Source organism: Chenopodium album, chromosome 11 (assembly GCF_948465745.1).
Source record: "Chenopodium album chromosome 11, dcCheAlbu1.1, whole genome shotgun sequence".
NCBI lineage: Eukaryota > Viridiplantae > Streptophyta > Magnoliopsida > Caryophyllales > Amaranthaceae > Chenopodium > Chenopodium album.
The window spans coordinates 38,342,411-38,355,330 of NC_137844.1; the positions used below are offsets into that span (position 1 = coordinate 38,342,411).

The following is a 12,920-nucleotide window of genomic DNA, read 5'->3' on the forward strand; positions in this document are numbered from 1 at the left end:
CAGTCGGCAAACAAGGTCACTTTGGGGGGAAACGGAGTTTTTCGCTCCCCCTCTTTTGTCATAAGTAGACCTTGTTTGCATTCGACAAACAAGGTCACTTCGGGGGGAAAACGGAGTTTTTCGCTCCCTCTTTTGTCATAAGTAGACCTTGTTTGCAGTTGGCAAACAAGGTCACTTTGGGGGAAAACGGAGTTTTTCGCTCCTTTTTTCATAAGTAGACCTTGTTTGCAATCAGTAAACAAGGTCACTTTGGGGGGAAAACGAAGTGTTTTCAATTTCATGTACCCCATAACAACAATTCTAACTTCTCTTGATTACACTTCAACAAAACCAAATTTGCACATCTTAAGTCAAGATGAAAAGTGCTAGACAGAGTGCAAGAAACATATATCCCAGACTTGCTCATCCAATACATCAAACAATCATAGACATTGCACATAAGTGAGAACATTAGCTACTCTAACGTCCTCACTTGGGGGGCTAGTTGTGTGGGGAGATACCGATATCTGGTATAGTGCCGATATCTACTCGTATACAGTCCAAACGGGTTTGGATTTATAGTGATAAAACCCATATCGGTAACGTCATATAACGGCATTGATATCGGCACCTCTTAAAACTCACGTGTCGTTGGTTAATTGACACTTGGCATAAAGTGGTTTGCATGGCATGCAACCACCTGTCAGTTGAAGTCATTATAAATAGGTAGGATTCTCCAAATTAAAAGGTAGCATTTATTACTCTCTCTCTCTCTCTCCCTATATTTCTCCCTCTTCATATCGTCTCTTCTTTTCTCTCAAACACTTTCTAACTTTATCATCGGAGTGGTTATCCCCGAATTCACCCCGGAGTTAGCTAATCCTCTTTTCCTGTGTAGGTTCTTAGCCAAACGATAGGGTTTTCATGGATCTCGGATACGAGTAATTGGATCTGAACAGGAACAATAGGAGATCGAAGCTAACAACATTGAGCTATGTAGATATTTTGTAACAATGCAAGTACCAACATTCTCTTGTATCAATGTCTATATATAGTAATATATATGAGCAAATATTATTTAGTAACTACTCATTCATTTTTGGAGAGTTTTTTGTGTGATACGGAATGAATCTTTTACAAAATAACAAATGATTTATTTATATTCTATTTTTGGCTTCCTACCAATTTTGTTATAAGCTAATTGAGAGCAACTCTAATGGTTGTAGCTAGGGAGTTGCTTGCAATATTAAATAATCCCTAGCTACTAGCTTAACCATTGGAGCTAGAAATTGCAATTAGTTTGGCCAAGAAAATTAGCTTTGTCAAGCTAATTTACTTGGAAAAAAACTTGCTAAAATAAAACTAATTAGAATAAATAAAATGAAATTTATCAACGTAAATTAAGGAGTGTGATCCATTTAAATAGTCAGCTATTAGCTAACCACTAGATTAGGTCCCGTGCCATGCACGGTAATTTAACTATTATTTATAATTCAACATCATATTTTTAAATAAACAAAAAAAAAATTATTTTGTATACTGCATGTGGACAAAATATATAATCAAAGTATTTTTTTTTATGTATATAATGAAATGAAAAATGAAAGAGTGAATTATACAAAGAAGTTTAAAATTTTAATGATCAATTAGTATCATTTTCCATTTTATTAACTAAATAATTAAGTATTTTAAATTTGTATATTAAAAACTATGGGTAGGAATACTGATTTATTTCTTCAGATCATTAGATATAAGACCATATCCAATGGTGAGACTCAAGTGAATATTTTTAGGAGAGAGAGATTATTTTTTACAATGTATACCAATAAATTGGTATTTAAACTTAGCAACTCCAAAAGAAAGTTGCTAAGTTTAGATACTCGACTTTGAGTCTCATTTGACAAAAAGTGTGACCCCTTGTCAATATTCTAATTATTTTGTAATTTATTTAAGTTTTACCTTTTTTTTTTTAATCTTACAATATTTGATATTAAAAATAAATGGATTTGGTGAGCCATAAATTAAAAGTGACATTTGTATATTTTAGAGAGTCTCACCATTGGCAAATTAGGATTTATATGAGTTGCTAAATTGAGAAGTGAGTATGGTGTCACCATTGGAGGTAAAAAAAACAACTCATTTTGTATTTCAATACTTAAATTTGAGTTTCACCATTGGAGATGGTCTAAGGCTAGATGTATCAAAAAGATAAAAATTGTATTGTAACATAAATAATTACTATAGTTGTATTTACGGTTATTTCATCAAATACCCTTGAGTACTTTGATATTCACCAGATACCCATGAAACTTTCTAAATGCACCATATACCCATGAGTACTTCGATAATTCACCATATGCCCTTAATGACTAACGGACGTTAGTCATTCAGGATTAAGTATGCCACATGGCAACTTTTTAGTGGCTCCCTTTTAATTACTTAATTAATTATCAAAAAATCTTTAAAAAAGACCTTACAAAAAAAAAAAAAAAAAAAACCCCACACCCCAACCACCACTGCTCCACCCCAGCTAGTCCCCGTCCCATTGCCAGCGCCCAGACCACCACATCTCAGCGGCGCCAGGCCTCCCCCTTGCCGGTGACCACCACCATGTTAGCCCCACCCACACCCAAGACCCCCACCTTCCCCCAAACTTACAGATTGTTGAGCAAGAACCCAGCCCCCTCTCCTAATTCCGGCGCCGAAACATCCCCCGACCACCTAAGCCCCTTCCCCCGCTTCCAACGCTGTCGCCGTTTCTAACTGCCCACCCCTACTAATCCCCCTCCCCGAAATCCTAGATCCACACCCTCCCTTTCTCTAACCCTCAAAACAACCCCAACCACCTCGAAAAACCTAAAAGCCCTAAAAAAACCCCACCACCACACTTGAAAAATCCCGATTGGCTCTCCCACACCCTCGAAAACCCTAGCTGCTAAGGTTTTCGAGGGTGGGGGAGGGCCGATCGGGGTTTTCCAGTGGTGGTGGTGGGGTTTTTTTAAGGGTTTCGGGTTTTAAGGGGAGTGGGTTTTGAGTGGTTATGTGGAGGTTTAGGCGGAAGGGGAGGATTGTCGATGGCAGGGGGAGGGGCGGCGGAAGCCGCCAGCGCGGGGGAGGTGGGTCTCAATGCCGACGGTGGTAGGGGTTGGGCAAGAGTGGTAGGTGAAAATGGTGGGTGTTTTTTTTTAAGTTTTTTTTAAATGATTAATTTAATAATTAAAAGAAAAGATTAAAAGAAAACCAATTAGAAATTGCAACGCGGCATAGTTAAGCCTTAATGACTAATGAAATTGATGTCCGTTAGTCACTTGGGTATTTGGTGACATTGTTGTTAAACTCGAGGGTATATGGTGTATTTGAAAAGTTTCATGGGTGTATGGTGAATTAGCAAAGTACTCAAAGGTATTTGGTAAAATAACTGTTGTATTTAATACAAATTGGGATAGTGAACAACATATATAATTTGTCGTGCTTTTGAAACATAAATAACTAAAAATTAAAAAATAAAATAAGATTGATTATCAAAAAAATTATGCTATTAGTAAGCCGATTCCCAATAAGAAAAACATTTAAAATTTCTAAATCGAGAATACGTGAATAACCAAAAAAAAAAAAATGCAATGGCAATATCAATTTTTTCAAAAACGCATCATTTTTTAAATTTTTGTTACAAAATTACTGGAAATATAATATATTAAAGATTTGAAGGAATAATATACTACATAAGGGTTAGGGAATAATGTATATACTCCTTATATATGCAAAGCAATAGACATTAGAATAATATTTTATAGAAATGTGAATCACCAAATATAAATTTTGTGTATGTAGGTAAATGGTTTGGTCAATATTTTTAGTATAATTTACAATAAGCAGTAGATGTCATCGTGAAAACAATAAGTAGTAGATGTCATCTTGAAAAAAAAATAGAAAAAAATAGTTTTAGGAAGTGACACAAGTCATTTATAGAGTCTGTTTCTTCCTAGTTTATAGTTTAATATTACGTTATAGATGAAATAATATAGATATAAAATAATAATTTATACAATAAAAGATATGAAAAATATGCGATTCACAAATATTTTTTTTTGTAGGAAAGTGAATCACAATTTAATTAATGATTTGATAAATTTATATAAAGTATATTTTATAATAAGAAGTAAAAACCAAAAAAAAAAATAAATAAAATAAAGACTTTAGAGGGAAAAAATAGCACCAGGAAGTGACACATGTCATTCCTGGTGTCTATTTTAGTATTATGTTATTGATTAGAGTTAAAATGACAATTAGCTTAAAAGTTTATGTGGCATGACAAGCTAATTTGACAATTAGCTTGTCATTGAAGTTGCTCTGAATGAATTTTTATGCATAAAATTTTCAAAATTTAAAATATGGTCCCGTTATATGCAGCCCTTAGGGCTATGCATAAAAAACTAGCAAATCACCATGATTAATGCATATTTTTTATGATCAAAAGAAGTAGCCTTAAAGCATGCTAATTAATTGAAATAAAATAAAAGATAGTCTTAAAAGCCACTCATAAACTATATTTGGTGATGCAATTCCATCCATATCATACATCACTTGGTTTGATAAATATTATAAGAACATAATTTGTAGTTGAGATTTAAAAAAAAATAAAAATTAACAAACATCTCTAACTAATTCGGTCACACTTATATGAGATGAAATAAGTCGTTTGATAAAAGCATTTATACTCACTAACATTCCAATCATTATCATCCTTCCAAAAAAAATTATCACGGAGATAAGCAGGTCTCCAAAAAGTTATGATTTTGTATAAACCGTGTTTACAGTATATTCCGTTATTAGACGCCAATAATGGTGCTCAAAATTTTCAAGATTAGTCGTCTTTAACATGTAAAACTGACTATATTTGGTAGTCATCACGTAGAAGGGCGACAAACCAACAACTAAATTAGAAAGTGATATGTCAAATACAAAAACTACCTTTCGTGCTTGGCTTATCAATTGCAAAAAGTATGTCAACTAAATTTGGTTTGTAAAAGAATTACATATAAGAATTAATAATTCTTTCCTAATTAGGTTAGAATGAATTAAACAAATTAAAATCAATTATAAATATGTTTTTAGAATCAATAATATTTTAAAGGTCAAATTAGTTAGGTGGAGTATCAAATTATTTTTAGATATTTTTGATGAATGCTCCTCTTTTTAAAATAGAAAAGATCTTAAGAAATTAAAAAAAAAAAAAAGAATCATGTTAGCTTAAGTCACTTCATAAACTCACTTCTAATTATGATTGGTACTACATAAATATAATAATATTTGGTTATTTTATTCTTATGATATTTTCCATTACGAAATTTCAAAAGATTCTTATGTTATTTTTTGTGGAAAGCTAAACGTCACCCTCGAATATCTAACTAACGCCCGCAAAATAAACTAAAATTACAAATTTACCCTTTTTTAATCAAAAAAAATTACCCCCTCAATTTACCCCCTCCTTTATACAACCCCCCACTACCACCTCTTCATACTAACCACCACTACCACCACCACCACCACTACCTCCTCCTCCTCTTTTAACCACCAACTCCTTACCTCCGGTTTCACGATCTACACAGCCGCGATAATGACGAGTAAGGACAAAGGGAAGTTGGTTGACGGCAAAGAAAATGTTTGTTTGTTTTTTTTTTCTGAATTCGCGGCAAACGACTAGATTTTTCGCACATCCTAGGCTCAAACGCCTAGTTCGTGCGAACAACCGTGTGGTTGTATGAAAAATCTGGGTGTTTGAGGTAAACGCCTAGTTTTTTAGAATACCCTAGGCTGAAATGCCTAGTTTTTTCGAACAGCCTAGGATGTTTCGAAAAAACTAGGCATTTCAGCTTAGGGTATTCAAAAATTCTAGGCGTTTCTTGGGTTTCGAATTTTTTTAGAAAAATTATCGCTACGTACCGATTCCCTTCGGTTCGACGAGCCTTTGGCGAACGTCTAAGGTGGTGTTTATGGTATTTCATAGTTATCCATAAGATCTAACGAATTTGATTTTGCAAAATTTAAAAAATTTGTTTGATTTTAAAACTCACGGTGGTTGGGGTGGTTGTTCGATGAGTGTTAGTGGCCGTTGACCACTAGAGAGAACGGTAAAAAGTTTTGTGTACAGTAAAAGTGTGAAATTGAGGTAAAATTAATTATTTTTATAATATATCATTATTATAAGGATAAATACGTAATTTTATTTTATTTTGCGGGCGTTAGTTAGATATTTGAGGGCGATATTTAACAAGCCCCTATTTTTTTCCCAACTGTTTCAGTATGAAGCAATATTTATTTTTTTTAAAATGTTTTTTATTGTTACAAAGTATATAAAATGCACAATAATTTATGTTCTGATGCAATCTTTAGCTTCTCAATATTTTAATTAGAATATCTTTTTTATTATAAAATAGAAATTTGTTTTTTAAATGCTTTTTTGTCCAATCTTAATGTGAATACATAAAAACGAAGGGAGTATAACAACATAATTAACATTATAAACATTTACACCTTGTTTGGATAGAAGGAAATGGAAGGAAAAGAAAGGAAGAGAAAGGGAGGGGAACAAACTCTCTTGTTTGGGTAAAGGATTGGGGGAAGGAAGGGGAAAGAGAGGGAGGGATCCATTTTCCCTCTCTCTTTAATTAATAAGCATAATCTATCCCTCTAAATTTGAAGAGATTTGGAAGGAAAATGGAGCTTACCTCCCCTCCCTTTCTTCTCTCTTCCCTTCCTCTTCTATCCCTCCCCGTCCTTTCCTTCCTTGTTTCCTATCCAAACATAATCTATATATGTGATCATATAAGACAATTTGATTAATTAAGTTTTTTTTTCTTTTTTTTTGTATTTCTAATATAATGTTTTCATATCATCATACTCTGGGGTTATTATCATTGATGCATGGTTATTATTCCTTTCTATTAGGTGTAACCAAATTATCATCATTTAGGTTTGTTTGGTTCACCTTATTTTTGCTTATCTGATCTTGTTTGATCTGATGTGGTTTGATCTGATCTGATCTGGTCTGGTCTGATCTCATCTAATCTGAATGTCAGATTTGACAAAACTTTGACCTTAAATATACGATAATCTACACGGAAAAGATATATCAAGTGGGGTCTTGTTAGATTCATAATAATGTGTATTTTATTAATATGAGATTTTCATAATTTTTTTCATTACGAAATTAAAAATATTTACCGATAAAAAACTGCACATAAAACGATGATTTGATCTGAACTTAATTTTTCTGGTCTGGTCTAATATGATTTTATTTTTTCTAAAATAAGTAAAAATAATGTGAACTAAACAAGGCCTTAATTAAATGGTCTAAGGCCCTGTTCTGTTCACCATATTTTCACTTATTTAAGTAAGTTTAGATAAGTTCATATAAGTGTTAATAAGTTCAAATAAGATAAGTTCAAGAAAAATAAGTTTAGATAAGTTGTGATAAGGGTTAATCAGGGCTACCCAAGTTTAATTTATAACTAAAATAAGTTCTAATAAGGGCTAATAAGTTCAGATATGTTCAGACTAGTTCAGATAAGATCAGATAAGTTTAGAAAAGATCAGATAGGTTCAGATAAGTTCAAATAAGTAAAAATTAGGTGAATAGAATGCACCCTAAGACGTGGTATTAATATACTCATTTGTCTAATTGACTCATACATAATATTATGCATGTTATCTCATTATCTTTTGCAAAACTAGAATCGAATAAGCCCTAAATGTCATGAAATTATCGTGCATGGCACAGGATCTAACTTAGTTTATACTAACTAGTGGTCATGATTATGATATGTGAATGTATTGTGAAAAATTGTTATTGTCAACCAAATGAAAAATTCTAATATATAACAACAACTAATTAATATAGACCTATCATTTCTCTCTCTAGAAAACCCAACCCTTATCCCCACCGCTTCCACTGTTTCCCAATTTCAGCCACAGCCCGCCGGCGATCGGCGCTACTCTCCTTGCCATCGCCGGCGATTCGATAATTTTAGGCTTCCTTTAATTTGTTTTCTTTTTTTTATAGGTTGTTTTAAGGTTTAGACCTTGGAATAAAGGGAACTAGTAGAGAAGTTGTTGTTTTCAAGTCCATCGGTGGTTATCAGGTTGGTGTGTCGTTAAGGGTGTCGGAATTGTCTAACAAATCAAGGAGCCAAGGCTATTCTTAACGCCGTCGTCGAAAGAAATTTCGTTAATTGTTTTCCCGGTGGTAAAGGTGAAGTTAAGACTAGGGTTTCCTCCCTTAATCCAAGGTCTGATTTAGGTGAGGTGGTCTTTTTTGTTGGCTTTAAGGATTGTTTGTGTTGCTCATTTCTACCGGTGCGATAGGCTGAGTACTCCTTGCTTCTTATGGTACTCACAAGTTTCTTTGCGAGGTCAGCTAGTTTTCTTTGCTCTTATTTTTGGTTAAGTTGTTGTTTATGTTTTGTCTTGGTTAAGCTAAGTTTTATTGCCTTCTTTCGCTTATGTTGTTGTTCGTGTATTCAGTTTTCAATAATACCCTTGCTGTGTTTGTTTATGAGTTGGAGTTTCTTCCGATATTTCTCCGTTTGGAGGCTAATGAAGTGTGGTGGTTGTTTTTGGAGTCTGGTTGGTCGGCAATAGCCTTGGATTTAGGGGTAGTACAGTTGAGTAGTACCTGGGTTGTTGGCTTGGTGGTCCATTTAGTTGCTTTTCAGGGTGGGATTGTGTTATGGGGAGTTGTTGTCACTTTGAATGTGTGGCTTCCCTCTTTGGTAGTTTGGGAGATGTCCTCTGTGTTTGTGCTATTTTCTAGAGGCTGGAGTTATTTGTGCAAGTAGATAGTTTTCCCTGCATTTGGAGTTTGCATGGAGAAGTTAATTTTGAGGGGAGAGGTTTGTTTACGTTTCCTGTTGCTTCTTGGTTGCGGGATGATTTGGGGATTCATTCAGAATTATCATCCCAGTGTCAGTGTTGGTGATGACAAAGACAATCATCATTAAAAATTTAAATCTTGAAGGAGGCTTCCCATCTTTAATGGTTGGGGTAAGCAAAGTCCTCCATTTTCTTGGATTCCATATAGGTAGAATTGTAGGAAAGGAACCTGCATTTTGGTGTAAGGTTCCTCATGGAAGAGTCGTGAAAAAATATGACTCTCATGGTTTGGCTCCTAGACTCTTAGGAGGTGGCTATGCTTTAAGATCCCTAGGAGTGGAGTCATATTATGGGTTCTTTTTTCGGCAACAGGGTGCTGCTTTCGACTTCCGGGTGTATGGTCTCTACACTACTTCCATCATGAATTTACATAGGTGTCATTTCAATATTCGGTTCCCTTCTCTAGTGATAGCTTGCATTCTTAGTCCATCTCCAAGGTTTTGTTCGTTTTGAAACTATTGGTCCAAGAAAAGGTTTTGGTAAGAACCTTATGGTTATCTGGGCTCTGAGGTAATTGGTATGATGCTCAAGGGTATGGTCAGTCACTTCGTTTCCCTCTACTGGTAAGTGGCAAACCCTCTCTATGGGTTTGTTTGGGCGTGTGGGTTCTTCAACAATACAAAAGGTTTTACTTTTTGTTTTTGCGTGTTTAGCTAGGTGGGTTTGGTTGTTTTTAGTTACTTGTTTTAGTTCTCTTAGGTTGTAATTTGCCCTTTATTTATGAAGTTCTCATTGTCCAAAAAAAAAAAAAAAAGAAAAAAAAGAAAAAAAAGAAAAGAAAAATTCTAATATTTTCAGTGCTAAGTTTTTCTCTCTAAAATACCAACCTTATCTTCCCACCACTTCCCTAATTCCTTACCACAGCTCGCCGGCGATCAGCGCTACTCTCTTAACCATCGCCGGCGAGTCGATTCCCTTTGCTTTTCCTTTTGTCCTTTTTTTGTTTTAGGTTTTTTTAGGGTAAAGTTCGTGATGGGTTTTGTTGCCTTTAACTTTATCGGTGGTTCTCAAGTTGGTGTATCGTTAAGGGTTTTAGAATTCAATTACCCATCGAAGTAAGGAGCTACGACTATTCTCAAGTTGCCTTCAACGCCGCCGTCGAAAGGAATTTCATTAATTGTTTTTCTGACGGTAAAGGTGAAGTTAGGACTAGGGTTCCCCCCCCCCCCCAATCTAAAGTTTGATTAAGGTGCGGCAGGCTTCTTACGGTGGCCTTGACGACTGTTGGTGGTGTTTGTTTTTGCTGGTGAGGTAGTTTTGAGTATTCTCTGCTTCTACTGGACTCACGAGCTACTTTGTGATGTTTGCTAATTTTTCTTTCTATGGTCTTATGTTTAATTTGTAGTTCTTGTTTTGTCCTGAGTTAAACATGTTTTTATTGCATTTTTTGCATGTGTTGTTGTTTGGGCTTTTAGTTTTCAATAATACTCTTGCTCTGTCTGATTTTGAGTTGGTGTTTTTTAGGATAGTTGTAAGGTTGGGGGTTTTTGAAGTGTTGTTGTTGTATTTGGAGTCTGGTTGGTCAGGATTGTCCTTGGTTTTAGGGGTAGCAAAGTCCAATAACATCTGGGTTGTTGGCTTGATGATCCTTCTAGTTGCCTTGTCGGGGTGGGACTGTGTTATGGGAAGTTGTCACAATGAATATGTGGCTCCCCTCATTAGTTTGGGCGCTTTCCTCTGCGTTGTTTTCTAAAGGGTGGGAGTTTTTAGTGCGACCAGAAGGTTTTCCCTGCGTTTGGTGTATGCAGGGTAACGATAAGTTTGAGGGGAAAGGCTTGTTTTCTTTGCCTGTTGCTTCTTGGGTGTGGGATGATTTGGGTGTTCATTCAATTACCATCATCCCATTATTGGTATTGGTTCCCCAACTTTAATGTTTGGGGTAAGCAAAGTCCTCCATTTTCTTGGATTTTCCTCAGGTAGAGTTGCAGGAAAGGAACCTGCATTAGGGTGCAAGGTTTCTCATGGAAGAGTCGTTAAAAAATACGACTCTCTTGGTTTGGCTCTCGGACTCTTAGGATCTAGCTATGATTTTCGATCCCTAAGAGTGGAGTCATGTCACATGTGTTTCTTCCAGCAACAGAATGCTTTCGACTTTTGGGTGTTTTGTCTCTACACAACTTCCATCGCAAACTTGCTTAGGTGTCATTGCGAGTTTCGATTCCCATCTTCGATATCAGCTTGCTCTCTCTGTCCATCTCGAGGGTTTTGGTTTGTTTGGCAACTTTTGGTCCAGGAAAAGGTTTTGGTAAGATCTTTTTGCTTCTCTGGGCTCCAAGGTAATGGGTATGATCCACGACGTTTTTGGTTTAATCATTCACTTCGGCTTCTCTTTACTAGTAAGGGTTTGTTTCCATGTGTGAGCTCTGCAGTAGTGCACATGGGTTTTTGTTGGTGTTTGTGTGTTTAGCTACTTGTGTGTGGCTGTTTTTAGTTACTCGTTTTAGATCACTTAGGATATAATTTGCTCTTTATTTATATAGTTCTCACTAAAAAAATGCTACAATGTCTTTCATAGACATCTATACTAATATTTAATAACATGAACTTTTGCAAACAATATACGCTGCTACATGTCCCATTCTTATTGGTACACTTTTATGTTTATGTCTTTTCCTTTATTTTTTTATTTCTTCATTTATTTTATGTCATTTCACTAAAGAGTCGCTTTTATTTTGTAATTATCTTCTACAACTAATGAAAATTTCTTTTAAAAATAATTATTCACTCGCGTCTCTTGGTTGGTTCTATAAACTTTTTATAGAATAGGAGATAATTAATTCTTATTAAGTATCTCTTCATGTATCTTTTTTACGTAAAAAAAATGAAAAATTGAAAATATGAAATATCATTATTTTTACTACTAATGTTTCATTATTTTACTATTATATACCATTTTTGTATTCATAAACATTTTAGTTTAATTCCAGCTGAAGAGCATTCTCAATGTTCTGTACTAATAAACATTTTAGCAAAAAATTTAACCCGTGCATATCACGGGCTAAATACTACTGTAGTTATTTTTAAAACATATATTTATCTAAAAAACGTTTTTTAATAAATAAATTGTGGAAGCTAATGAACAAACGTTGAAAGCATGACTTCGTTTATTCAAATCTCCTGTTTGCTCATTATATCATCCCTTGAAATAAAATTTAATTAAGTAAAGAGAACTAAAACATAAAACAAAAATAAAACAGAAATAAAAATGTTTAATGATCAAAGATGGGACATAAAATGTCAGCTAATACTCCCAATCAGATGATGTTAAATCAATGGATGAGGTGGTTGGCGAAGGCAATATGGTTGCGGCTGATATGTTCGTCGTCCTCATCATCATCCTGCGACGGCCTAGACAGTTGTAGAAGGTCAAGACTATGGGGAGACGGAGCAGTAGAAGCATCAGCAACAGCAGAAAAGTCATTATTATAAGTAGAAGAAACATAGCCAGTTGTAGTTGCACTAGTATTCATGTTAAGAAGGTTGTTTGAAGCAGACGAATTGTTCGAGTAGGCAGGCTGATGATGGACATGGTGGTTAAGAGGAAGATGCATTACTTCGTATCCATTGCCTAGTTGTTGTTGCGAGGTTTGAAGGGCGTTTGCCATCACCAATCGGCTGTTGATTACTTGGCTCTGTACCATTGCTAACTCTGCTTGTAAGGTTGCTACCTGAAATTTTTAGCAATATATGAAAGTCGTGTTACGTGAATATGTATCATTTTAACATAGAATCCAAATGCTACATCTTACCTTTCATGTTCAATAATCTATACCCGTTCTTATTGGTTCAAGCTTTTTTTAAAACCTCGTAACTTATTCAATAAATTAATACAGAGGAAAACATGTTCAATTATTGGACCAGTCCAATTAGTAAACAAACTCTCATTTCTTGTGCTCAATCAATTATATACTACCTCCGTTAAATGTTTTGTGCAACTTTAGGGTATTATTTGTGAGATATAAAATATTTCAAAGTTGCACAAAACATTTAACGGAGGTAGTATAAATTGA

The 12,920-nt window shown here is 34.8% G+C and overlaps 1 protein-coding gene across 1 annotated transcript; it reads right to left on the bottom strand.

Moving 5' to 3' along the window:
* Positions 1-12,179: 12,179 nt before the first annotated feature.
* LOC145566589 (uncharacterized) lies at positions 12,180-12,551 on the bottom strand. Its single transcript, XM_081625961.1, has one exon. It carries the CDS (start codon positions 12,549-12,551, stop codon positions 12,180-12,182), a length of 372 nt encoding a protein of 123 aa, XP_081482087.1.
* Positions 12,552-12,920: the final 369 nt, after the last annotated feature.